Source organism: Oncorhynchus mykiss, chromosome 26 (assembly GCF_013265735.2).
Source record: "Oncorhynchus mykiss isolate Arlee chromosome 26, USDA_OmykA_1.1, whole genome shotgun sequence".
NCBI lineage: Eukaryota > Metazoa > Chordata > Actinopteri > Salmoniformes > Salmonidae > Oncorhynchus > Oncorhynchus mykiss.
In genome coordinates, this window is record NC_048590.1 from 7,835,371 (window position 1) to 7,862,182 (window position 26,812).

At 42.9% G+C, this 26,812-nt stretch overlaps 1 protein-coding gene across 1 annotated transcript; it reads left to right on the forward strand.

Moving 5' to 3' along the window:
* The first annotated feature begins 327 nt into the window (after positions 1-327).
* Positions 328-23,120, forward strand: LOC110517756 (casein kinase II subunit alpha'). Its single transcript, XM_036963196.1, has 12 exons — positions 328-1,477; positions 2,067-2,178; positions 2,691-2,792; positions 4,807-4,857; positions 6,869-6,928; positions 7,108-7,191; positions 12,779-12,889; positions 16,147-16,248; positions 16,580-16,680; positions 17,408-17,556; positions 22,219-22,303; positions 22,623-23,120. The coding sequence occupies exons 1-11, from the start codon at positions 1,374-1,376 to the stop codon at positions 22,287-22,289; spliced, it is 1,047 nt and encodes a 348-aa protein (XP_036819091.1). The 5' UTR covers positions 328-1,373; the 3' UTR covers positions 22,290-22,303; positions 22,623-23,120.
* The last annotated feature ends 3,692 nt before the right edge of the window (positions 23,121-26,812 follow it).

The following is a 26,812-nucleotide window of genomic DNA, read 5'->3' on the forward strand; positions in this document are numbered from 1 at the left end:
AAACTGTCTCATACACAAACACAATAGTTCAATGTACATGGAAATGTTGTCCACGAGGTGCACATTTTTTTTATTATCAGGTACCGAGGTGGAATTACAACACACCACACCTGAAAGGAAAGTGCATGTAAATATTGAGAGTGATCATGTGACTATTTTGGTACGTATTTCAGACTTTCACTAGATATTTGCCAGAAAGGTTTATATACATTTACTTAGTCAAATAAGATATAGTTTATGTTTCAATAAAGCAATTGCTAGGTTAAAAATGTGTGATATATCTTTAAACGAAACCCGCTACAAATGAAACCCCTGCTGGTTAGAATGCGGCCGGTAACAAGACAGAGTAGTGATCTTTAGGTCGCTACATCAACGACTCCAATAGTGGCTCCAATGTTGCGTTTTGGGGAGGGGGGGTCACTGGCGACTACTTCCGGGTGAGTTTTTTTTTTTGTTGCAACGGAGTCCACAGCAGCAGCAGCTACGACTTGAACGACGGAGTCTTCTTAGGAATGAATATTTAAGCTAAACCCATTAGCCAGACTCAAAAACATATTCAAGCGGTTTCAAGTGTCATATTCTCAGGCATTTTTCTCGAACTTTGCGCCCTGGAGAGGGTGCCACCGCAAGCCCAAATACATGTCGCTGGACTTCCTACCCGAGTGCGCTGCTAGCTAGCTAACAGTAGCAGGCTAGCTAACGACAATCATTTCTACAGTAACGTACATGTAGCGAGACGGGATTTCACGTCTTTTCTAAACCAACTGACCGTTGTTAAATAACTTATTATCGCCACTCAAGCTTGCTGTTTGATATTGTACTTATGTTGGCTTATCGTATTCGTGTACGTTAGTATTGTGATGAACACTGGGGCCCAACTTAGCTGGTTAGCATCTAGGCTAACTAGCTAACTTATCTTGCTTATACCAGAGGGGTCTGTCAAATTCAATTAGCTTGCCCAGCTCTCGGCCTCGTAAATTAATTTTTAAACCATTTCTCGATTTTGAGTTACTAGCTAGCTGTCCGATATTGAATCCTTATTGCCAATTGTGTTAGTCTACCTCGTCCTCTTTCCCCTTTCCCCTGCCGCCTCCCCGAAACTGGCGGTCCACCATAGCATCTTGCCAAACAGGCTGTTCAGGTGCATCAGGCACTCGCTCATCGTAGCTTTGACCATCCGCACAGCAAGTGCTGCCGACTGCGGTCACCAACTACGGACGAAAGTAGCCCAAACCAATGTTAAGCCATCTTACACGGAGTTAACTAAATCTAGGGTCCCCGAAAGTCGGTGCCCTGCCTTCCAATTTCGCGCCAAGAAGAGTAGTATTGTTGTGGAAGGTGAGCCCCATCAGCACCGGGCGTCCAAGCTCGCGATGCCCCCTCCTACGGTCAGCAGTAAAGCTCGGGTCTACACCGATGTCAACACGCAGAAGACCAGGGACTACTGGGACTACGATGCACACGTGCCAAGCTGGAGGTAAAGAAGGATGTAGCTATTCAACTAACTGTTAGTCACTAGGGTTCTCTAATTCTGGAGAGTTGGGTGCGCACGCTTTCATTCCAAGCCTACAGGGTTTGATCAAACGTCTGTTTATCACTCAGTTGCTCTTCAGGACAGGAGTTAGGAGAACCCTGTTGTAAATGTGTATTAATCCCTTCCAGATAATCTGGATAATAACCCTACTGCATGCATGTACTCCTACCCCGCTGGTCTCTTCTCAGGATTCTCTTGTTCTTCTCTCTCCAGTAATCAGGACAACCTGGTCTCTTCTCAGGATTGTCTTGTTCTTCTCTCTCCAGTAATCAGGACAACCTGGTCTCTTCTCAAGATTCTCTTGTTCTTCTCTCTCCAGTAATCAGGACAACCTGGTCTCTTCTCAGGATTCTCTTGTTCTTCTCTCTCCAGTAATCAGGACAACCTGGTCTCTTCTCAGGATTCTCTTGTTCTTCTCTCTCCAGTAATCAGGACAACCTGGTCTCTTCTCAGGATTTCTCTTGTTCTTCTCTCTCCAGTAATCAGGACAACCTGGTCTCTTCTCAGGATTCTCTTGTTCTTCTCTCTCCAGTAATCAGGACAACTACCAGTTGGTGCGTAAGCTGGGCCGGGGGAAATACAGCGAGGTGTTTGAAGCCGTCAACGTCAGTAACAATGAGAAAGTGGTGGTTAAAATCCTCAAGGTGAGCTGCTGTCATAAATGTGTTTTGAATGTTTTTTTTTTTCTTCCCGTAGGTGTTATACAATGGAGTTAATAGGCCCCTCAACCTAGACATGTGGCCCTCTGACTTAAAACAGTTGGCCTTCTATTGGATTCAGTTGAACGGCGTCATATTCGTTAGTGCACACACACACTTTTTTTTTTTTTTTTTACCTTTATCTTTAACTAGGCAAGTCAGTTAAGAACAAATTCTTATTTTCAATGACGGCCTAGGAACAGGAACCTAGGAACTGCCTGTTCAGGGGCAGAACTGACCCCTTGTCAGCTCAGGGATTTGAACTTGCAACCTTCCGGTCACTAGTCCAACGCTCTAACCACTAGGCTACCCTGCCGCCCCAATGGAGTGTGTAGATTTAAGTTTCGGTCCAATTGTGTCCGTTTGGTTCTGGAGAATACGACCCTGCCTGTTTGAGGCTTTGAGGGTCTTTTTTGTTGTTGTGTTAAGTCTGGGAAATGATTGATCTCTTGTTTCAGCCTGTCAAGAAGAAGAAGATCAAGCGAGAGATTAAGATCCTGGAGAACTTGCGTGGTGGAACTAACATCATCCGCCTGGTGGACACAGTGAAGGATCCTGTGGTATGTCTCTCTCGTAGAAATATAATCTCTAGAAGGGGCTTAGAGCTTCAAACAATCACAAATTGACTGGTAAACAAACTGGCATTGGCTGCCAGTCATCCCATAATGACATCAAGGATTTGGCCTGTTCTATAGATCATATTTCTATGGTCTCTCCGGTCAGCCCCAGTACTCCATTCTATAGATTATATTTCTGTGGTCTCTGGTCAGCCCCAATACTCCCTTTTATAGTTAATATTTCTGTGGTCTCTCTGGTTAGCCCCAATACTCCCTTCTACAGATTATATTTCTGTGGTCTCTCTGGTCAGCCCCAGTACTCCCTTCTATAGATTATATTTCTGTGGTCTCTCTGGTCAGCCCCAGTACTCCCTTCTATAGATTATATTTCTGTGGTCTCTCTGGTCAGCCCCAGTACTCCCTTCTACAGATTATATTTCTGTAGTCTCTGGTCAGCCCCAGTACTCCCTTCTATAGATTATATTTCTGTGGTCTCTCTGGTCAGCCCCAGCACTCCCTTCTATAGATTATATTTCTGTGGTCTCTCTGGTCAGCCCCAGTACCTCCATTGGGTGCGTGTTTATTTGCATTTAGGGGTGTGACCTCCATTCCACGAAAAAGGAATTAATGAGCCCACACCGTCACAGTGAGGTGCTGACTAACAGATTTACTTTTCAGTTATTTAGCAGACTCTTATTCAGAGCCACTCACAGTTAGTGCATTCATCTCAGCTAGGTAAGACAACCACCTATCACAGTCATAGTAAGTCAAACTTTTTCTCAAAGCCCGCTATCGGCAAAGTTCAACTCTAGAATGAGAGAACCCCCCCTGATGAAGGCTATTTGGAAAATGTTGGTGATAAATCCCACAAGCAAGGAGAGCGATGAGTGTGAGACTGTTTTCATTGTAATGTCTCTCCCATCAGTTTATTTGCCTTTAGTGGTGTGGCTGCTCTGCTGTTGTTTGAAATGTGTGCTGGTGATTGTGACCTCAACAATAGAACTCTCACTGACTGCCATCTTCTGTTTGAAATGTGTGCTGGTGATTGTGACCTCAACAATAGAACTCTCTCTCACTGACTGCCATCTGCTGTTGTTTGAAATGTGTGCTGGTGATTGTGACCTCAACAATAGAACTCTCTCTCACTGACTGCCATCTGCTGTTGTTTGAAATGTGTGCTGGTGATTGTGACCTCAACAATAGAACTCTCACTGACTGCCATCTTCTGTTGTTTGAAATGTGTGCTGGTGATTGTGACCTCAACAATAGAACTCTCACTGACTGCCATCTTCTGTTGTTTGAAATGTGTGCTGGTGATTGTGACCTCAACAATAGAACTCTCACTGACTGCCATCTTCTGTTGTTTGAAATGTGTGCTGGTGATTGTGACCTCAACAATAGAACTCTCTCTCACTGACTGCCATCTGCTGTTGTTTGAAATGTGTGCTGGTGATTGTGACCTCAACAATAGAACTCTCTCTCACTGCCATCTGCTGTTGTTTGAAATGTGTGCTGGTGATTGTGACCTCAACAATAGAACTCTCTCTCACTGACTGCCATCTTCTGTTGTTTGAAATGTGTGCTGGTGATTGTGACCTCAACAATAGAACTCTCTCTCTCTCACTGCCATCTGCTGTTGTTTGAAATGTGTGCTGGTGATTGTGACCTCAACAATAGAACTCTCTCTCTCACTGCCATCTGCTGTTGTTTGAAATGTGTGCTGGTGATTGTGACCTCAACAATAGAACTCTCTCTCTCACTGCCATCTTCTGTTGTTTGAAATGTGTGCTGGTGATTGTGACCTCAACAATAGAACTCTCTCTCTCACTGCCATCTGCTGTTGTTTGAAATATGTGCTGGTGATTGTGTCCTCAACAATAGAACTCTCTCTCTCACTGCCATCTGCTGTTGTTTGAAATGTGTGCTGGTGATTGTGACCTCAACAATAGAACTCTCTCTCTCTCTGCCATCTTCTTTATTAATCGAGGATGAACTCTCCCATCTTGTCTCTCTGCAGTCTAGAACGCCGGCACTTGTCTTTGAGTGCATCAATAACACAGATTTTAAGGTACGGCTGTTTGGTGATTATCATGCATTCGTGTGAAACCACTACAACATTATTTTTTAAAGTTACTGATCTCTCTCTAAGGTAATTGTCTGTTTGAAACGTTAAGACATGAAAATATACTGATATCATCTAACTTTTTTAATCTGTAAATTTTTTTGAAAGTACATTGCATTTCCGAAAGGTTTCAGACCCCTTGACTTTTTCCACATTTTGTTACAGCGTTATTCTAAAAATTGATTACATTTGAAGAAAAAATACAATCTACACACAGTATCCCATAATGACAAAGCAAAAACAAATGTTTTGAAATTTTTTTGCGAAACAAAATATCACATTTGCATCAGTATTCAGACCATTTACTCAATACTTTGTTGAAGCACCTTTGGCAGTGATTACAGCCTTGAGTCTTCTTGGGTATGATGCTACAAGCTTGGCACACCTGTATTTGTGGAGTTTCTCCCGTTCTTCTCTGCAGATCCTCTCAAGCTCTGTCAGGTTGGATGGGAAGCGTCGCTGCACATCTATTTTCAGGTCTTAACAGAGACGTTCGATCAGGTTCAAGTCGTGGCTCTGACTGGGCCACTCAAGGACATTGAGACTTGTCCCAATGCCACGCCTGTGTTCTGTTGGCTGTGTGCTTTGGGTCATTGTCCTGTTGGAAGGTGAACTTTTGCCCCGGTCTGAGGTCCTCAGCACTCTGGAGCAGGTTTTTCATCAAGGATCTCTCTGTACTTTGCTCCGTTCATCTTTCCCTCGATCCTGCCTAGTCTCCCAGTCCCTGCCGCTGAAAATCATCCCCAGAGCATGATGCTGCCACCACCATTCCCCGCTGTAGGGATGGTGCCAGGTTTCCTCCAGAGCATGATGCTGCCACCACCATTCCTCACTGTAGGGATGGTGCCAGGTTTCCTCCAGAGCATGATGCTGCCACCACCATTCCTCACTGTAGGGATGGTGCCAGGTTTCCTCCAGAGCATGATGCTGCCACCACCATTCCCCGCTGTAGGGATGGTGCCAGGTTTCCTCTAGAGGTGACGCTTGGAATTCAGGCCAATCAGTTAAATTTTGGTTTCATCAGACCAGAAAAAATGGTCAGTCTTTAGGCGCCTATTGGCAAACTCCAAGCAAGCTGTCATGTGCCTTTTTACTGAGGAGTGGCTTCCGTCTGGCCACCCAACCGTAAATGCCAGATTGGTGGAGTGCTACATAGATGGTTGTCCTTCTAGAAGGTTCTCCCATCTCCATAGAGGAACTCTGGAGCTCTGTCAGAGTGACCATTGGGTTCTTGGTCACCTCCCTGACCGTGGCCCTTCTCCCTCGATTGCTCAGTTTGTCCGGGCGGCCAGCTCTAGGAAGATTCTTGGTGCTTCCAAACTTCTTTTAATTTAAGAATGATGGAGGCCACTGTGTTCTTGGGGACCTTCAATGCTGCATACATTTTTTTTGGTACCCTTCCCCAGATCTGTGCCTCGACAACATCCTGTCTCGGACCTCTACGGACATTTCATTCAACCTCGTGGCTTGGTTTTTGCTCTGACATGCACTGTCCACTCTGGGACATTTTTTATATAGCCAGGTGTGTGTATGTCCAATCAATTTAATTTACCACCAGTGGACCCCAATCAAGCTGTAGAAACATCTCAAGGATGATCAATGGAAACAGGATTCACCTGAGATATTTTGAGTCTCAAAGCAAAGGTTCTGAATACTTATGTAAAAAAAATAATAATAATTTTTTACTTTTCCGAATTTAACAAAACCAGTTTTTGGTTTGTCATTATGGGGTATTGTGATGTCATTATGGGGTATTGTGATGTCATTATGGGGTATTGTGATGTCATTATGGGGTATTGTGATGTCATTATGGGGTATTGTGTGTAGATTGAGGACATTTTTTCTTCTTTACTACGTTTTAGAATAAGACTGTAACAAAATGTGGAAAAAGTCAAGTGGTATGAATACTTTCCAAATGCACTGTAGTTAACCTTTTTTGTTTTCATTTCATTCACAGGAACTTTACCAGAAGTTAACAGACTTTGATATTCGTTTCTATGTGTACGAGCTTCTCAAGGTAAGGGAAACTGGCAGGTCCCCTTGCTTGGCTCTGTTGCATCCCACTTTTAAAATAATTTGGCTTTCAATTTGTTTCCATTTACATTTTTTGGGGGGGTCAAGAGGGCCTGAAACGAGTCTTCCGATATAAAGGCTGTGTCGTCTAGACTGTGTTGTCCTTTGTGTTGTCTCCTATAGGCTCTGGACTACTGCCATAGCATGGGGATCATGCACAGGGACGTCAAACCACACAATGTCATGATCGACCACCAGACGAGAAAGGTAGCCAACCGATCATCTTTATTTAAACAGGTTATTCTCATTGAGATACAATCTGGAGAGACCTGTGAGCAACATCAAACACTCCCTCTGTCAGGGTTGGGGTTTCTTCATTTGCTGAATTTTTTTTTTTTTTCATGAGGATTTCTGGTTTCGCTGACATCATCCTCTATTCATACATGATGGAAGTTGGCCCCGCCCCCAAACAATATTCTCTTTTTGTCTTGGTTCTCTACAGGGTTGAAAAATATATATTATATTTAACCTTCTTTTTTTCTGGGAGTCATACTGAGACCAAGGTTTCTTCTACAGATGAGAAACATGGTCATAAAATAACCAACACATTAGTAATAATGTCCTCAATCAGCTTCTTGAATTGACCCAGAGACACCAACATCAGTAATAATGTATAATCAGCTTCTTGAATTGACCCAGAGACACCAACACATTCATCAGTAATAATGTCCTCAATCAGCTTCTTGAATTGACCCAGAGACACCTTCTTGAATTGACCCAGAGACACCTTCTTGAATTGACCCAGAGACACCTTCTTGAATTGACCCAGAGACACCTTCTTGAATTGACCCAGAGACACCTTCTTGAATTGACCCAGAGACACCAACACATCACATTTTGAATATTGTTCCACAAATACAGTGGAGGAAAAAAACCTAAAAGCTGGTTTACCTAACTCAATACAGACCGAATTAATTTGACTTATCCACTCATGTCTAGAGGTTAGTAATGATGTTAGGTACAGTGAGTTTTTTTTTTTTTTTTTGTAAAAAGGCTTTATGAATGAAAACACAGCAATGTATCATCCTACGTGATATCAGAGACGGCCAGACCAACTTTACGGTAGAGAATGCGGTGATGAGCACTAACACTGTCGGCCCCGCAAAAAAAAATCTAATAACATAATGTTATGAGTACAACAGGTGTAGACTTTACCGTGAAATGCTTACTTACGAGCCCTTTCCCAGCAATGCAGAGGTAAAAAGTCAATGAAAATAACAACAAGGCTGCATACAAGGATTGTATGTAGAGGTGAGAAAAAAATCATTGAATCCATTTAGAATTCGGGGGTAGCTAGGTGGTAGCTAGGTGGTAGCTAGGGGGTACCTAGCTAGGGGGTAACTAGGGGGTAGCTAGGTGGTAGTTAGGGGGTACCTAGCTAGGGGGTAACTAGGTGGTAGCTAGGGGGTACCTAGCTAGGTGGTAGCTAGGGGGTACCTAGCTAGGTGGTAGCTAGGGGGTACCTAGCTAGGGGGTAGCTAGGGGGTAACTAGGTGGTAGCTAGCTAGGTGGTAGCTAGGGGGTGGGTAGCTAGGGGGTGGGTAGCTAGGGGGTACCTAGCTAGGGGGTAGCTAGGTGGTAGCTAGGGGGTACCTAGCTAGGGGGTAGCTAGGTGGTAGCTAGGTGGTAACTAGGTGGTAGCTAGGTGGTAACTAGGGGGTAGCTAGGGGTAAAAGGCAGGATAGATAATACAGTAGCAGAGTGTGGCTACTGTCCAGTGAGTGTGCATAGAGCCAGTGGAAGAATGTAAGTGCAAACAAGGGAGTCAATGCAAATAGTCTGGTTAGCCGTTTGATTAACTGTTGAGCACAGGGTTTCCGTTAGCCGGCGTTTGGCCAATTTACATTTCTGATGTTGTTGAAAAAACGGATATAAATTGTCACCGGCCAATTGTCCGGTAGAAGATCCCGTTTAGAAATAATGCTTATCTTTTTTAGCCTATTCATAGACGGTAATACCAGTCGATGGAAACACATTTGACTTGTCATGCCTATCGGTCTAGTGGTTAATTTAGTGGAATTAAATGGGTGAGGTGTAGTACAGTATATTCGTTATGCGTTTTATCACATCGTACACATGCAGAGCCTTTGAGGGGAATGTCTGTCAGACAGCATCTCCCACGGCAACGGAAGGCAGGCTTCATCACCTCACTCACCACTTTGCAGTGAGCTGGAGGCAGTATGTGTTTAGAAAACATTAACTTAATTGTTTGAGACTTGAATGTTTTTTTTTTTTTACTACCAATGAGGCATGTCTTACCTTGTAGTGGCCTAGTCAATCACAACATATCTTTGGAGGCAGTTTATTTTATATCAACTTTCTTTCGTTGTCCAGGAGCCAAAGGCACAATCCTGGTCATATTAGCGACCTGTGCTAGTTGTTGATAATCCTGGTCATATTAATGACCCGTGCTAGTTGTTGATAATCCTGGTCATATTAGCGACCCGTGCTAGTTGTTGATAATCCTGGTCATATTAATGACCCGTGCTAGTTGTTGATAATCCTGGTCATATTAATGACCCGTGCTAGTTGTTGATAATCCTGGTCATATCGGTGACCCGTGCTAGTTGTTGATAATCCTGGTCATATTAATGACCCGTGCTAGTTGTTGATAATCCTGGTCATATCGGTGACCCGTGCTAGTTGTTGATAATCCTGGTCATATTAGCGACCCGTGCTAGTTGTTGATAATCCTGGTCATATCGGTGACCCGTGCTAGTTGTTGATAATCCTGGTCATATTAATGACCCGTGCTAGTTGTTGATAATCCTGGTCATATTAGCGACCCGTGCTAGTTGTTGATAATCCTGGTCATATTAGCGACCCGTGGTAGTTGTTGATAATCCTGGTCATATTAGCGACCCGTGGAACAGGGTTGGAGTTAAAACCTACAGGAGGGTAGCTCTCCAGGAACAGGGTTGGAGTTAAAACCTACAGGAGGGTAGCTCTCCAGGAACAGGGTTGGAGTTAAAACCTACAGGAGGGTAACTCTCCAGGAACAGGGTTGGAGTTAAAACCTACAGGAGGGTAGCTCTCCAGGAACAGGGTTGGAGTTAAAACCTACAGGAGGGTAGCTCTCCAGGAACAGGGTTGGAGTTAAAACCTACAGGAGGGTAGCTCTCCAGGAACAGGGTTGGAGTTAAAACCTACAGGAGGGTAGCTCTCCAGGAACAGGGTTGGAGTTAAAACCTACAGGAGGGTAGCTCTCCAGGAACAGGGTTGGAGTTAAAACCTACAGGAGGGTAGCTCTCCAGGAACAGGGTTGGAGTTAAAACCTACAGGAGGGTAACTCTCCAGGAACAGGGTTGGAGTTAAAACCAACAGGGTGGTATCTCTCCAGGAACAGGGTTGGAGTTAAAACCAACAGGGTGGTATCTCTCCAGGAACAGGGTTGGAGTTAAAACCAACAGGGTGGTATCTCTCCAGGAACAGGGTTGGAGTTAAAACCTACAGGAGGGTAGCTCTCCGGGAACAGGGTTGGAGTTAAAACCTACAGGAGGGTAGCTCTCCGGGAACAGGGTTGGAGTTAAAACCTACAGGAGGGTATCTCTCCAGGAACAGGGTTGGAGTTAAAACCAACAGGATGGTATCTCTCCAGGAACAGGGTTGGAGTTAAAACCTACAGGATGGTATCTCTCCAGGAACAGGGTTGGAGTTAAAACCTACAGGAGGGTATCTCTCCAGGAACAGGGTTGGAGTTAAAACCTACAGGAGGGTAGCTCTCCAGGAACAGGGTTGGAGTTAAAACCTACAGGATGGTATCTCTCCAGGAACAGGGTTGGAGTTAACCTACAGGAGGGTAACTCTCCAGGAACAGGGTTGGAGTTAAAACATACAGGAGGGTAGCTCTCCAGGAACAGGGTTGGAGTTAAAACCTACAGGATGGTATCTCTCCAGGAACAGGGTTGTAAACCCCTGATATAGATGTCACCATAATCTAGGACCGGTAGGAGCATCTACTGAATAATCTGCTTTCGACTATTTTAGCGAGAGGCAGGACCTAATTTCTATAGAAGAAGCCCCATTTTTTTAAAAATGTATGTTATGATAAACACCATTCCTGCCCCTGTTCCCTACTAATCTAGGCCAGTGTTTCCCAAATAGCTGGCCTCATAGCAGCCGGAGCTGCAGCTAATTTCTCCTGGGTCAGAAGCAGAGCAACAACCCTGTTGTTTTATCAGGAGGGTCACAGAACGTGCGTCCCGAATATCACCTGAAGTGTACACTCGATTTTTACCTCTTACAACCGTCCGCAAGTCTCGCGAAGCTTACATTGTTTTGCTACACGAATTCAGCAGTAATCAGTAATCCTCTCACTGTAATGTAATGGCATTGGATTGGTGGATGCATAGGTTAGTGGGAGTTCCTACCATATTTGTTACGCCTGTCGTTTCCTTTCAGAATCAGTCAAGGGAAGTAAACAAGGTCACACTTTGGGAGGTAGAAGAGATAATTGGGTCTCCTCCAGAGAGGGAACTTCAGAAAGTGTTTCAAATGGGTCAATTTATGGCACCAAAACGCTGTGAAGATGGAGGGGGGGGGGGGGGTCCAGGGTGGGGCGGGCTGTCATGGTTCTGTTTCGCCACCAGGTGGCAGTAATGGAGCTGCAGCAAGCAGAACACAAAGCTGAAGGCCAAGATTTAAAAAAATGTGTTTAACCTTTTTTATTTAACTAGGCAAGTCGGTTTAAGAACAAATTCTTATTTTAGAAATTACGGCCTACGCCCGGCCAAACCCGGACGGCGCTGGGCCAATTGTGCGCAGCCCTATGGGACTCCCAATCACGGCCGGTTGTGATACAGCCTGGAATCAAACCAGGGTGTCTGTAGTGACGCCTCTAGAGCTGAGATGCAGTGCCTCAGACCTGCTGTGCCACTCGGGATCCCTTCATATTAAAGACGAGTGTAGAGAATCATTGTAGCATCTAAACCGCAGTGCCTCAGACCTGCTGTGCCACTCGGGATCCCTTCATATTAAAGATGAGTGTAGAGAATCATTGTAGCATCTAAACCGCAGTGCCTCAGACCTGCTGTGCCACTCGGGATCCCTTCATATTAAAGATGAGTGTAGAGAATCATTGTAGCATCTAAACCGCAGTGCCTCAGACCTGCTGTGCCACTCGGGATCCCTTCATATTAAAGACGAGTGTAGAGAATCATTGTAGCATCTAACCCACAGTGCCTCAGACCTGCTGTGCCACTCGAGATCCCTTCATATTAAAGATGAGTGTAGAGAATCATTGTAGCATCTAACCCACAGTGAAATATATTTTTCATGACCCAGAATATTGTATTTTCAGCTGAAAGTTAAAGACGCAAAGAAGCATAGAAATAGCACCCATAGAATAGATCTTAGACTTGGGTTCAATTAAGAATGACACATCTGTAACACACGTTTTTCTATGTGAATTTGGTCTGGTCGTCCTAGAAGTGACATTTTTGCGGCTTTTATGGATCAATTCCTTTATTTCAAATTCAAAAACCAAGTGAATGTTCAATTGTATAAATTTAAAAATGATCCGTTTTAATATTCAGACTATTTTCAACTGAATTCCTTTACCTTCTTTTACAGTTTTTCAAAATGAAAATTGATCCCAAACATACTGTAGATCCGTAGTTCCCAGATGGTCCACTAGTTGGTGGGTCAGAAGGACATTTTGAAAAGGCTTAGAAGACAGGTTAGCATAGTGCAAAACAGGAAGCTCTGCTTCTGTAGATGTCACACTGCCCCCCCCCCCCCCCCTCCAAAAAAAACCTCTAATTCCTCTGTCTGTTTGTCTCTCTCTGTCCCTCAGCTGCGTCTCATAGACTGGGGTCTGGCTGAGTTCTACCACCCAGCTCAGGAATACAACGTCAGGGTGGCCTCCCGTTATTTTAAAGGACCGGAGCTGCTAGTGGACTATCAGGTAGACACTAGTTATTAACACTACTGACACAATGTGGACTATCAGGTAGACACTAGTTATTAACACTACTGACACAATGTGGACTATCAGGTAGACACTAGTTATTAACACTACTGACACAATGTGGACTATCAGGTAGACACTAGTTATTAACACTACTGACACAATGTGGACTATCAGGTAGACACTAGTTATTAACACTACTTACACAATGTGGACTATCAGGTAGACACTAGTTATTAACACTACTTACACAATGTGGACTATCAGGTAGACACTAGTTATTAACACTACTGACACAATGTGGACTATCAGGTAGACACTAGTTATTAACACTACTTACACAATGTGGACTATCAGGTAGACACTAGTTATTAACACTACTGACACAATGTGGACTATCAGGTAGACACTAGTTATTAACACTACTGACACAATGTGGACTATCAGGTAGACACTAGTTATTAACACTACTTACACAATGTGGACTATCAGGTAGACACTAGTTATTAACACTACTTACACAATGTGGACTATCAGGTAGATACTAGTTATTAACACTACTGACACAATGTGGACTATCAGGTAGACACTAGTTATTAACACTACTGACACAATGTGGACTATCAGGTAGACACTAGTTATTAACACTACTGACACAATGTGGACTATCAGGTAGACACTAGTTATTAACACTACTGACACAATGTGGACTATCAGGTAGATACTAGTTATTAACACTACTGACACAATGTGGACTATCAGGTAGACACTAGTTATTAACACTACTGACACAATGTGGACTATCAGGTAGACACTAGTTATTAACACTACTGACACAATGTGGACTATCAGGTAGACACTAGTTATTAACACCACCTCCCACTACTTACACAATGTGGACTATCAGGTAGACACTAGTTATTAACACCTCCCACTACTTACACAATGTGGACTATCAGGTAGACACTAGTTATTAACACCTCCCACTACTTACACAATGTGGACTATCAGGTAGACACTAGTTATTAACACCTCCCACTACTTACACAATGTGGACTATCAGGTAGACACTAGTTATTAACACTACTGACACAATGTGGACTATCAGGTAGACACTAGTTATTAACACTACTTACACAATGTGGACTATCAGGTAGACACTAGTTATTAACACTACTTACACAATGTGGACTATCAGGTAGACACTAGTTATTAACACTACTTACACAATGTGGACTATCAGGTAGACACTAGTTATTAACACCTCCCACTACTTACACAATGTGGACTATCAGGTAGACACTAGTTATTAACACTACTGACACAATGTGGACCATCAGGTAGACACTAGTTATTAACACTACTGACACAATGTGGACTATCAGGTAGACACTAGTTATTAACACTACTGACACAATGTGGACTATCAGGTAGACACTAGTTATTAACACTACTTACACAATGTGGACTATCAGGTAGACACTAGTTATTAACACTACTGACACAATGTGGACTATCAGGTAGACACTAGTTATTAACACTACTGACACAATGTGGACTATCAGGTAGACACTAGTTATTAACACTACTTACACAATGTGGACTATCAGGTAGACACTAGTTATTAACACCTCCCACTACTTACACAATGTGGACTATCAGGTAGACACTAGTTATTAACACTACTGACACAATGTGGACCATCAGGTAGACACTAGTTATTAACACTACTGACACAATGTGGACTATCAGGTAGACACTAGTTATTAACACTACTGACACAATGTGGACTATCAGGTAGACACTAGTTATTAACACTACTTACACAATGTGGACTATCAGGTAGACACTAGTTATTAACACTACTGACACAATGTGGACTATCAGGTAGACACTAGTTATTAACACTACTGACACAATGTGGACTATCAGGTAGACACTAGTTATTAACACTACTTACACAATGTGGACTATCAGGTAGACACTAGTTATTAACACTACTGACACAATGTGGACTATCAGGTAGACACTAGTTATTAACACTACTGACACAATGTGGACTATCAGGTAGACACTAGTTATTAACACTACTGACACAATGTGGACTATCAGGTAGATACTAGTTATTAACACTACTGACACAATGTGGACTATCAGGTAGACACTAGTTATTAACACTACTGACACAATGTGGACTATCAGGTAGACACTAGTTATTAACACTACTGACACAATGTGGACTATCAGGTAGACACTAGTTATTAACACCACCTCCCACTACTTACACAATGTGGACTATCAGGTAGACACTAGTTATTAACACCTCCCACTACTTACACAATGTGGACTATCAGGTAGACACTAGTTATTAACACTACTGACACAATGTGGACTATCAGGTAGACACTAGTTATTAACACTACTGACACAATGTGGACTATCAGGTAGACACTAGTTATTAACACCACCTCCCACTACTTACACAATGTGGACTATCAGGTAGACACTAGTTATTAACACCTCCCACTACTTACACAATGTGGACTATCAGGTAGACACTAGTTATTAACACCTCCCACTACTTACACAATGTGGACTATCAGGTAGACACTAGTTATTAACACTACTTACACATTGTGGACTATCAGGTAGACACTAGTTATTAACACTACTTACACAATGTGGACTATCAGGTAAACACTAGTTATTAACACTACTGACACAATGTGGACTATCAGGTAGACACTAGTTATTAACACTACTTACACAATGTGGACTATCAGGTAGACACTAGTTATTAACACTACTGACACAATGTGGACTATCAGGTAGACACTAGTTATTAACACTACTGACACAATGTGGACTATCAGGTAGACACTAGTTATTAACACTACTTACACAATGTGGACTATCAGGTAGACACTAGTTATTAACACTACTGACACAATGTGGACTATCAGGTAGACACTAGTTATTAACACTACTGACACAATGTGGACTATCAGGTAGACACTAGTTATTAACACACCTCCCACATACACTGCAGTACATCCCGATGCACGTTTTGCTTTAATACTGGTTACATCAACACATTTATCTGTCTGCTAACATGAGTATGGTCAATAGCAGTGTGTTTACAGGTGTACCAATACATGGATGTTGTTCAATGAACTACAATGTGATTTGTTAAAAATAATGAATTGTAGAGTATTTTTTTCCATCGTTCTGTGTTATCCTTGTTGTGTTTGTAGCTATATGACTACAGTCTGGACATGTGGAGTCTAGGCTGCATGTTGGCCAGCATGATCTTCCTGAAAGAGCCGTTCTTCCATGGACAGGACAACTACGATCAGGTACACACACACACACACACAGGGCAACTACGATCAGGTACACACAGCTCCACACTACACTAGTCCATGATACTATGTGAATACTACAGTGTGAAATGGCATCATTGGGAGTGGGACCAGCCACTAGTGAGGTCATCACTTCTATTGTCAAACATCCCTGTTTTTTATTTATATATATATTTATATATATTTCATTTAGTTATATATAATTACAACTAAATGACCACATGAATACACACTATGAACACGGTTCATCTTTGACGTAGAAGGTGTGGCTGTATGCTAGACGTGTGTCTCAACGTTCCTCTGACTGTCCCCATGTTGTGTCCAGCTGGTCCGCATCGCTAAGGTTCTTGGGACAGATGAGCTGTTTGGCTACCTACACAAGTACCACATTGAGCTGGACACGCGTTTCAAAGACCTCCTGGGACAGTAAGTACCACTAGCACAGGGCTAGCCTGGCCCCTTCATCTGTTCGTGCTCTCGTCAAGTCTATTGCTCATTGAAAAGCCAAACAATTTGACAAAGCACTGACATGCCAGAAACAGACTGTCACTCGGGTGGGGAGAGGGGCTGCTGTTGAGGACTCCTGGGGTGGTATTCAGTGGCTCTATTGGGATTCGTTTTAGTGCAGTGGGTGGGCAAGACTGTTTGTTTACACGGAGCACATACCACTGTGCTAGCCTACCGTGTGGAATGTTTCAGATAGAAATAGATTGTGTAGAAATCCACATCCCAGTGTTCTGTTTCCGTGTTACCCTGAAGGACATGGAATACAAAGTATAGATCCAATCACCTTCACATTCTTCCCAGTCTCTCCTTTTATTGGATGTTTGTTCCCTTGGGGACGGCGATACTTGTGAAGCGATGTGTCAACATACCCCCTCGGAACACAACCGTAGCGTGACATTTTCAAATGTTAAACTAAATAGTGTTTCTTATTGGACCAGATTAAGCAGTACCTCCCTGTTTCTTATTGGACCAGATTAAGCAGTACCTCCCTGTTTCTTATTGGTCCAGATCAAGCAGTACCTCCCTGTTTCTTATTGGATCATATCAAGCAGTACCTCCCTGTTTCTTATTGGATCATATCAAGCAGTACCTCCCTCTTTCTTATTGGACCAGATCAAGCAGTCCCCTCCCCCTCTCCTCCCCGCAGGCAGACGAGGAAGCGCTGGGAGCAGTTTGTCCAGACAGAGAACCAGCACCTGGTGACACCTGAGGCCCTGGACCTGCTGGACAAGCTGCTACGTTACGACCACCAGCAGAGACTGACCGCTGCTGAGGCCATGCAGCATCCATACTTCTGTAAGATACACACCTGTCTGTCTGTCTACCTGAGGCCATGCAGCATCCATACTTCTGTAAGATACACACCTGTCTGTCTGTCTGTCTACATGAGGCCATGCAGCATCCGTACTTCTGTAAGATACACACCTGTCTGTCTGTCTACCTGAGGCCATGCAGCATCCATACTTCTGTAAGATACACACCTGTCTGTCTGTCTGTCTACCTGAGGCCATGCAGCCTCTATACTTCTGTAAGATACACACCTGTCTGTCTACCTGAGGCCATGCAGCATCCATACTTCTGTAAGATACACACCTGTCTGTCTACCTGAGGCCATGCAGCATCCATACTTCTGTAAGATACACACCTGTCTGTCTACCTGAGGCCATTTAAAAGTCCCTTCATCACCGTTCTCTTAATACGGCCTGTTCTGTGTGTCTTCATTTAGCCTCCACACCTCTAATAAACAGAGACGTAGATATCAGTCCACCAGGTAATAGGACACTGTAATTGATGATTTATATAAAGGCTTTTATTAAATAATAAGAGTGAGTTTGTAACGGTGCTAAAGTTGTCTATCGACTGTAAAATGTGAGCACAACAGTGACAGTTACGACTGAAGTATCTGGGAATCAATAGATTGGAGAAAAAGCTAAATCGTTTTTTAACATATCAGCCACATATCATCAGCTAAAGGCTAATAGTTTAACATTGCCGCCACATATCATCAGCTAAAAGCTAATAGTTTAACATGGCCGTCACATATCATCAGCTAAAAGCTAATAGTTTAACATGGCCGTCACATATCATCAGCTAAAAGCTAATAGTTTAACATGGCCGTCACATATCATCAGCTAAAAGCTAATAGTTTAACATGGCCGTCACATATCATCAGCTAAATGCTAATAGTTTAACATGGCCGTCACATATCATCAGCTAAAGGCTAATAGTTTAACATGGCCGCCACATATCATCAGCTAAATGCTAATAGTTTAACATGGCCGTCACATATCATCAGCTAAATGCTAATAGTTTAACATGGCCGTCACATATCATCAGCTAAATGCTAATAGTTTAACATGGCCGCCACATATCATCAGCTAAAAGCTAATAGTTTAACATGGCCGTCACATATCATCAGCTAAAAGCTAATAGTTTAACATGGCCGTCACATATCATCAGCTAAAAGCTAATAGTTTAACATGGCCGTCACATATCATCAGCTAAATGCTAATAGTTTAACATGGCCGTCACATATCATCAGCTAAAGGCTAATAGTTTAACATGGCCGCCACATATCATCAGCTAAATGCTAATAGTTTAACATGGCCGTCACATATCATCAGCTAAATGCTAATAGTTTAACATGGCCGTCACATATCATCAGCTAAATGCTAATAGTTTAACATGGCCGTCACATATCATCAGCTAAAGGCTAATAGTTTAACATGGCCGTCACATATCATCAGCTAAAGGCTAATAGTTTAACATGGCCGTCACATATCATCAGCTAAAAGCTAATAGTTTAACATGGCCGTCACATATCATCAGCTAAAGGCTAATAGTTTAACATGGCCGTCACATATCATCAGCTAAAAGCTAATAGTTTAACATGGCCGTCACATGTCATCAGCTAAAGGCTAATAGTTTAACATGGCCGTCACATATCATCAGCTAAAAGCTAATAGTTTAACATGGCCGTCACATATCATCAGCTAAATGCTAATAGTTTAACATGGCCGTCACATATCATCAGCTAAAAGCTAATTGTTTAACATGGCCGTCACATATCATCAGCTAAATGCTAATAGTTTAACATGGCCGTCACATATCATCAGCTAAAGGCTAATAGTTTAACATGGCCGTCACATATCATCAGCTAAATGCTAATAGTTTAACATGGCCGCCACATATCATCAGCTTGGTCCTTGTTCAGGAGCCGACGACATGTTGAAGCTTCTTATTTATTTAACCTTTATTTAACAAGTCAGTTAAGAACTAATTCTTATTTACAATGACGGCCTAGGAACAGTGGGGTTAACTGGCCTGGGGACAGTGGGGTTAACTAGCCTGGGGACAGTGGGGTTAACTGGCCTGGGGACAGTGGGGTTAACTGGCCTGGGGACAGTGGGGTTAACTGGCCTGGGGACAGTGGGGTTAACTGGCCTGGGGACAGTGGGGTTAACTGGCCTGGGGACAGTGGGGTTAACTGGCCTGGGGACAGTGGGGTTAACTGGCCTGGGGACAGTGGAACAGTGGGGTTAACTGCCTGTTCAGGGGCAGAACAACTTTTTTTTTAATATATTTTTTAAAATTTATTTTTAACCTGGTCTGCTCGGGGATTCGATCCACTCCAACCACTACCTGCCGCCCCATTATGATAACCTACCTCAAAACCAAACGGTGTGTCGTCACTAAAGTAGAGACGGGTCCAGTCAAACACACTTATTCCAGGCTTTTTCTTTATTTTTTAAAAACTATTTTCTACATTGTAGAATAATAGTGAAGACGTCAAAACTATGAAATAACACATCATGCAGTAACCAAAAAACTGTTAAACATATCTAAATATATTTTATATTTGAGGTGCTTCAAGGTTGCCACACTCTGCCTTTGACACTCTTGGCATTCTCTCAACCAGCTTCATGAGGTAGTCACCTGGAATGCATTTGAATTAACAGGTGTGCCTTAAGTTAATTTGTGGAATTTCTTTCCTTCTAAATGTGTTTGAGCGAATCAGTTGTGATGTGACAAGGTAGGTGTGGTATACAGAAGATAGCCCTATTTGGTAAAAGACCGAGTCCATATTATGGCAAGAACAGCTCCAATAATCAAAGCGAAACAACAGTCCATCATTTCTCTAAGACATGAAGGTCAGTCAATCCGGAAAAATGTCAAGAACTTCAAGTGCAGTCGCAAAAACCATCAAGCGCTATGATGAAACTGGCTCTCATGAGGACCGCCACAGGACAGGAAGACCCAGAGTTACCTCTGCTGCAGAGGATAAGTTAATTAGTTACCAGCCTCAGATTGCAACCCAAATGAATGCCTAGGAACTCAACAGAGTTCAAGTAACAGACACATCTCAACATCAACTGTTCAGAGGAGATTGTGTGAATCAGGCCTTCAGGGTCGAATTGCTGCAAAGAAACCACTACTAAACGACAGCAATAAGAAGAAGTGACTTGCTTGGGCCAAGAAACATGAGCAATGGACATTAGACTGGTGAAAATCTGTCCTTTGGTCTGATGAGTCAAAATTTGAGATTTTTGATTCCAACTGCCGTGTCTTAATGAGATGCAGAGTAGGTGAATGGAGGATGTCCGCATGTGTGGTTCCCATCGTGAAGCATGGAGGAGGAGGTGTGTTGATGTGGGGGTGCTTTGCTGGTGACACTGATTTATTTAGATTTAAAGGCACACTTAACTAGCAGCATTCTGCAGCGATACGCCATTCCATGTTTGGGCTTAGTGGGACTATCATTTGTTTTTCAACAGGACAAAGACCCAACACACCTCCAGGCTGTGTAAGAGCTATTTGACCAAGGAGAGTAATGGAGTGCTGCATCAGATGACTCGGCCTACAAAATCACCCGACCTCAACCCAATTGAGATGGTTTGGGATGAGTTGGACCACAGAGTGAAGGAAAAGCAGCCAACAAGTGCTCAGCATATGTGGGAACTCCTTCAAGACTGTTGGAAAAGCATTCCAGGTGTAGCTGGTTGAGAGAATGCCAAGAGTGTGCAAAGCTGTCAAGGTGAAGGGTGGCTACTTTGAAGAATATCCGATTATATAAAATACATTTTTATTTGTTAAATTTTTTTTTTTTTTTTAAACTACATGATTCCATTTGTATTATTTCATAGTTTTGATGTCTTCACTATTATTCTACAATGTAAAAATAAAGATAAACCCTTGATTGAGTAGGCGTCAACTTTTGACTTGTATTGTATGCATTTGAAAATGAATTTGGAGCTAAGGGTTAAAAAAAAAAGTGCTGAGCGATTTTTAGGATGTTGAGCACCAGAGCGCTGCACAAAGACCACTCAACTCTAGTCTCACTCTTTCACCCCATCTTTCTACGTTCCTCCGTCTTTGTCTTTCGCTGTCTCTCTCCATCCCTGTCCATGGACTCAATGCTAGGCAGTGAAGTGCACTCATTCTGTGTCCAGTATGCAATTATTTATGCAAATGTACTTATGTGATGTTGTGTAAATAGTTAGAAGCAGTTCAAACCCTTAAAGGGATGGTTCCAGATTTTTGCCAATTAAAGGGATACTTTGGGATTTTGTCAGAGGCCATTTATGTACTTCTCCATAGTCAGTTGAATTTGTAGATGCTATTTTTACATTTCTGTGTCCAGTATGAAGGAAGTTAGAGGCAGTTTCGCAAGCCAATGCTAATTAGCGTTAGCACAATGGCTGGAAGTCTATGGGTATCTGCTAGCATGCCTGCAGTAGATAAAGGACATCATTGCAAAAATCCCAAAGTATCCCTTTAAGCCCTTTACATCTGACTGTAACAGAACTTTATTGTAGAAATCTCTCACTGTCCCTTTAAACTTTGATCTGTACTGATGAAGAGTGAATCTCTCACCGTCTCTTTAAACTTTGACCTGTACTGATGAAGAGTGAATTGGAAAGAGATGGTCTCCTCACTACCATGTTCTGTGTCCCTCAGATCCAGTGCTGAATGAACAGACCATCTCCAACACAGACACCAAGGCAATAAGTGGATCCAATGCAACATGATGGACAGAGAGGAGGTAACATACAGACACACACAGAGTTCTCCCCAAAGAATGTTCGAGCGGCGCCACCTGGTGGACTGGCGGCGCCATTATGTAAAATACAATACTTAAATATTTTTGAGGAGATTACAGGAAATGTCAGTTACAGGTGTTGAAAACACCTGCTCAGCTGCACCACCTTGATAAATAATCCTGGGGAGAACCCTGACATGTACACATTCTCACACCTGTCCACACACACACACACACCTGCACTCGCACAGAAACACCCAGATTGTAACAAGCCCAGACTTCCATTCTTTTGATCGTGTCTCTATTCCTTCTTGCCGTCCAGGAAAACCTTTGTTACCTCAACTTGTGACCCTTTCGTGGCAGAAACGATCTGCCTCCAAGTCTACAGCCATACTGGAGCAAGAAGTCAACTTGCAACACACACAACACTCTTGGATAAAACCTAAATCTTTCACAACGTGGGTTCTAGCGTTGCTTGGCCCCAGTCACACACAACGTATCGGATCCAAGCTATGAGGTGTGACATTGCCTCCTAGAACTGCCCCCCCCCCCCCCCCCCCCCCCAGAAATCCCTGCCCGCTCCCCACCCCACCCAGCTCAACTCCCCTCTGTTTTCAAATAAGCTGATGTCAGATGTGATACAGAGACTGACTCCAGGTCAGTTTGGCACTGGTGTTGTGCTGTGAGATGTGTGTTGGTCAGTATGGAGCTGCACTGGCCTGGGGTCAGATCTATAACAGCACTGAGTGGCATGGAGGCTCTTTTCTGCTATGGATAGAACAAATGCTATATTAAACAGAATAAACCATTTTTATTTAAACGTTTTTGTGCCTGTTTTTATTTTATTTTTTATTATATATCGATTTCTGATTGATCAGTAGAAACCTAAAACCTAAATACTGACAGGGCATTCAGAAAGTATTCCAGACCCCTTGACTTTTTCCACATTTCCTCCTCAATCAACACACAATACCCCATTAATTACAAAGCAAAGACTTATTTAAAAAAAAATGTATTACAAAAGAAACTGACATATTACATTTACATCAGTATTCAGACCTTTTACTCAGTACTTTGTTGAAGCACCTTAGGCAGCGATTACAGTCTTGAGTATTGGGTATGACGCTACAAGCTTGGCACACCTGTATTTGGGAAGTTTCTCCCGTTCTTCTCTGCAGATCCTCTCAAGCTCTGTCAGGTTGGATATGGGGGAGTATCGCTGCACAGCTACTTTCAGGTCTCTCCAGAGATGTTCGACCGGGTTCAAGTCCGGGCTCTGGCAGGGCCACTCAAGGACATTCAGAGACTTGTCCCGAAGCCACTCTTGCGTTGTCTTGGCTGTGTACCTAGGGTTGTTGTCCTGTTGGATGGTGAACCTTTACCCCAGTCTGAGGTTCTGAGCGCTCTGCTGCAGGTTTTCATCAAGGATCTCTCTCTGTACATTGCTCTGTTTATCTTTGCCTCGATCCTGACTAGTCTCCCAGTCCCTGCCGCTGAAAAACATCCCCACAGCATGATGCTGCCACCACCATGCTTCACCGTAGGGATGGTGCCTGGTTTTTCCCCAATGTAACGCTTGGCATTCAGGCCAAAGAGTTCAATCTTGGTTTCATCAGACCAGAGAACCTTGTATCTCGTGGTCAGTCTTTAGGTTCCTTTTGGCAAACTCCAAGCGCACTGGCGTGTGCCTTTTTACTGAAGTCTGGCCACTCTATCATAAAGGCCTGATTGGTGGAGTGCTGCAGAGATGGGAGAACCTTCCAGAATGACAACCATCTCCACAGATGAAATCTAGAGCTCTGTCAGAGTGACCATCGGGTTCTTGGTCACCTCCCTGACCAAGGCCCTTCTCCCCCGATTGCTCAGTTTGATCGGGCGGCCAGCTCTAGGAAGAGTCTTGGTGGTTCCAAACTTCTTCCATTTAACAATGCTGAAGGCCACTGTGTTCTTGGGCACCTTCAATGCTGCAGACATTTTTTGGTACCTTTCCCCAGATCGTTGCCTCGACACCATCCTGTCTCGGAGCTCTACAGACAATTCCTTCGACCTCATGGCTTGGTTTTTGCTCTGACATGCACTGTCAACTGTGGGACCTTTTTATATAGACAGGTGTGTGCCTTTCATGTCCAATCAAATTTACCACAGGTGGTCTCCAAGTTGTAGAAACATCTCAAGGATGATCATGAGCTCAATTTTGAGTCTAAATACTTAGAATTACCTTATTTACTTTTTTATTTTTAATAAATTAGTGAAAATGTCACTTTTTTTTGTTGCTTTGTCATTATGGGTTATTGTCTGTAGTTTGATTTTTTTATTTTATTTAATCAATTTTAGAATAAGGCTAATGTAATAACATGTGGGGGAAAATAAAGGGGTCTTAATACTTTCCGAATGCTTCAAGTCAAAATATGAAACCTTCTCAGATCAGTGTCTAATACATTTCAAAATGTAAATTATAGAAAGTGTTAGACGACGTCAGTTTTAATGTTGTTTTTAATAAATAATCTGTGAATCCCAGATTATTTCCAGAACATAAAATGTGCAACATTCATGCAATACAAATGATAAGAGAGTGATGATTAAAATGCAGTCTACAGAAGTCTAACTTCAGCAGGGCTGCGTTCAGCAGGTTGTAATACACTGAACACTGCAGAGAGAAATGCTATGAACAGAGCTGACACAATTCCACAACGTCTTGCCCTGCTGAACGCAGCCCAGGTGAGTTCTATTCGAAAACCCATCTAAGGCACGCCCACAACACCACCTTTCTCCTCTACAGCCAATCACACACATTCCTTGTCAAACATAGGAAAGGAGGAAGCTGCTGTGATTAGTCAACTTTGGCTGCCTGACAGTATGAATTAAGGTTGCCATGGTAGTGTATCTCAGAGGCCTGTCATTTTATATATGAGTGTGTTCCTCTGGCCAGATGTTGCTGATGCATTCCAGATCTTACGACGCCTGGATAGGTGTTTAACCGATCAGATAACCACATCATGTTATATCGGTCTGGTGCCCGACAGCACAGTCAATGAAGTGGCACTCAACCATTGGTTGAGTCCAGCAATGTCTGAGCAGGGGAACGCGGCCGATAACGTCCATGGACCTGGCATCGAAGACAAAGGATCCCACGTGAGGCAAGGCAAGCTCAGGCCTTCAGCTCAGTCACATCACATTAATACAGTAGCGCTGATATCAGGGGAGCTTGAAGCCCACCAAGGGAGCTCTCGCTCAACACAACAAAATAACAATCAGAACTGGGTCTGATTTAACCACACAATAAGATACATGTGTTGTTAAATAGTGGTAGAAACTAATACCAGGGAATATTTATTTTAAGTGAACATTCAGACCAGTCAGAATGAGTATTGGCTCTCAATAGTTTGTCTTTAGCTGGTTTCTGGAAAATAATTCCTTGGTGTTCTTTACTTGGGTTCTGGAATAGAACTGAGTGCTCCTTGGTGTTCTTTACCTGTGTTCTGAAATAGAACTGAGTGCTCCTTGGTGTTCTTTACGTGTGTTCTGGAATAGAACTGAGTGCTCCTTGGTGTTCTTTACGTGTGTTCTGGAATAGAACTGAGTGCTCCTTGCTGTTCTTTTTAGCAAAGCTAAACGCTTAAAACAATCAGCTCCACAAAAAGGAGATACAAAACTAATACCATAGACATTCATAGTTTTTTGTCCTGAAAATAAAAACAGACAAATGAAATAACTTACAAATTCCATGACATGACCCTGTGGTTGTTTCCAGAGGTATAAGAAGCAGAAGCCCAGTTTTACAGACATGGGCTGCAGTGGTATAATGTAGGCTATGTTCCCGCTGGGCACAGACGGCAGTTCAACGTCGAGTTTTGATTTACATTTGGTTGATTTGGTACATTTGGTTGTCAACTAACATGAATTCAACATGAAATCAACAACAAAATGTCACCATGACATTGGATTTAGGTTAAACGATGGGTGTAAAATAGACTAAATTGCCATTGGTTGATAACTTTCTAATCCAATCAATTTTCCACATTGATTGAATTTCATCGCAGATCATTTTTTTGGGGTTGCAATGCTGTAATAATGTTGATTCAACCAGTTTTTTGCCCAGTGGGTATTTTATAGGATACAGCCAGACAGGGTTGGGCTCAATTCCATTTCCAGTCCATAGAGAAAGTAAACCTAATTCCAAATGTTCTTTATTGAAGAGATTTGGAATTTCAGTGTACTTCCTGAATTGAGCTCAACCGTGTAGCCAGGTTAGCTGGTGGTTACAGCAGGGGGACATCAACTAGATTCAGCCACAGAACCATTTTTACATTCTTTAGCAGATGTTCAGAGGTTTGGAAAACATCATTAGAAATTATTTATAGACTGCACATTGACCACAAGAAGCCACAACACATATATTTGACTAAAAAACAAATCATTTCAAACAGAGGGTTGGTAGACATCATCCAGGGGGTTGGTAGACATCATCCAGAGGGTTGGTAGACATCATCCAGGAGGTTGAATATGAACCCC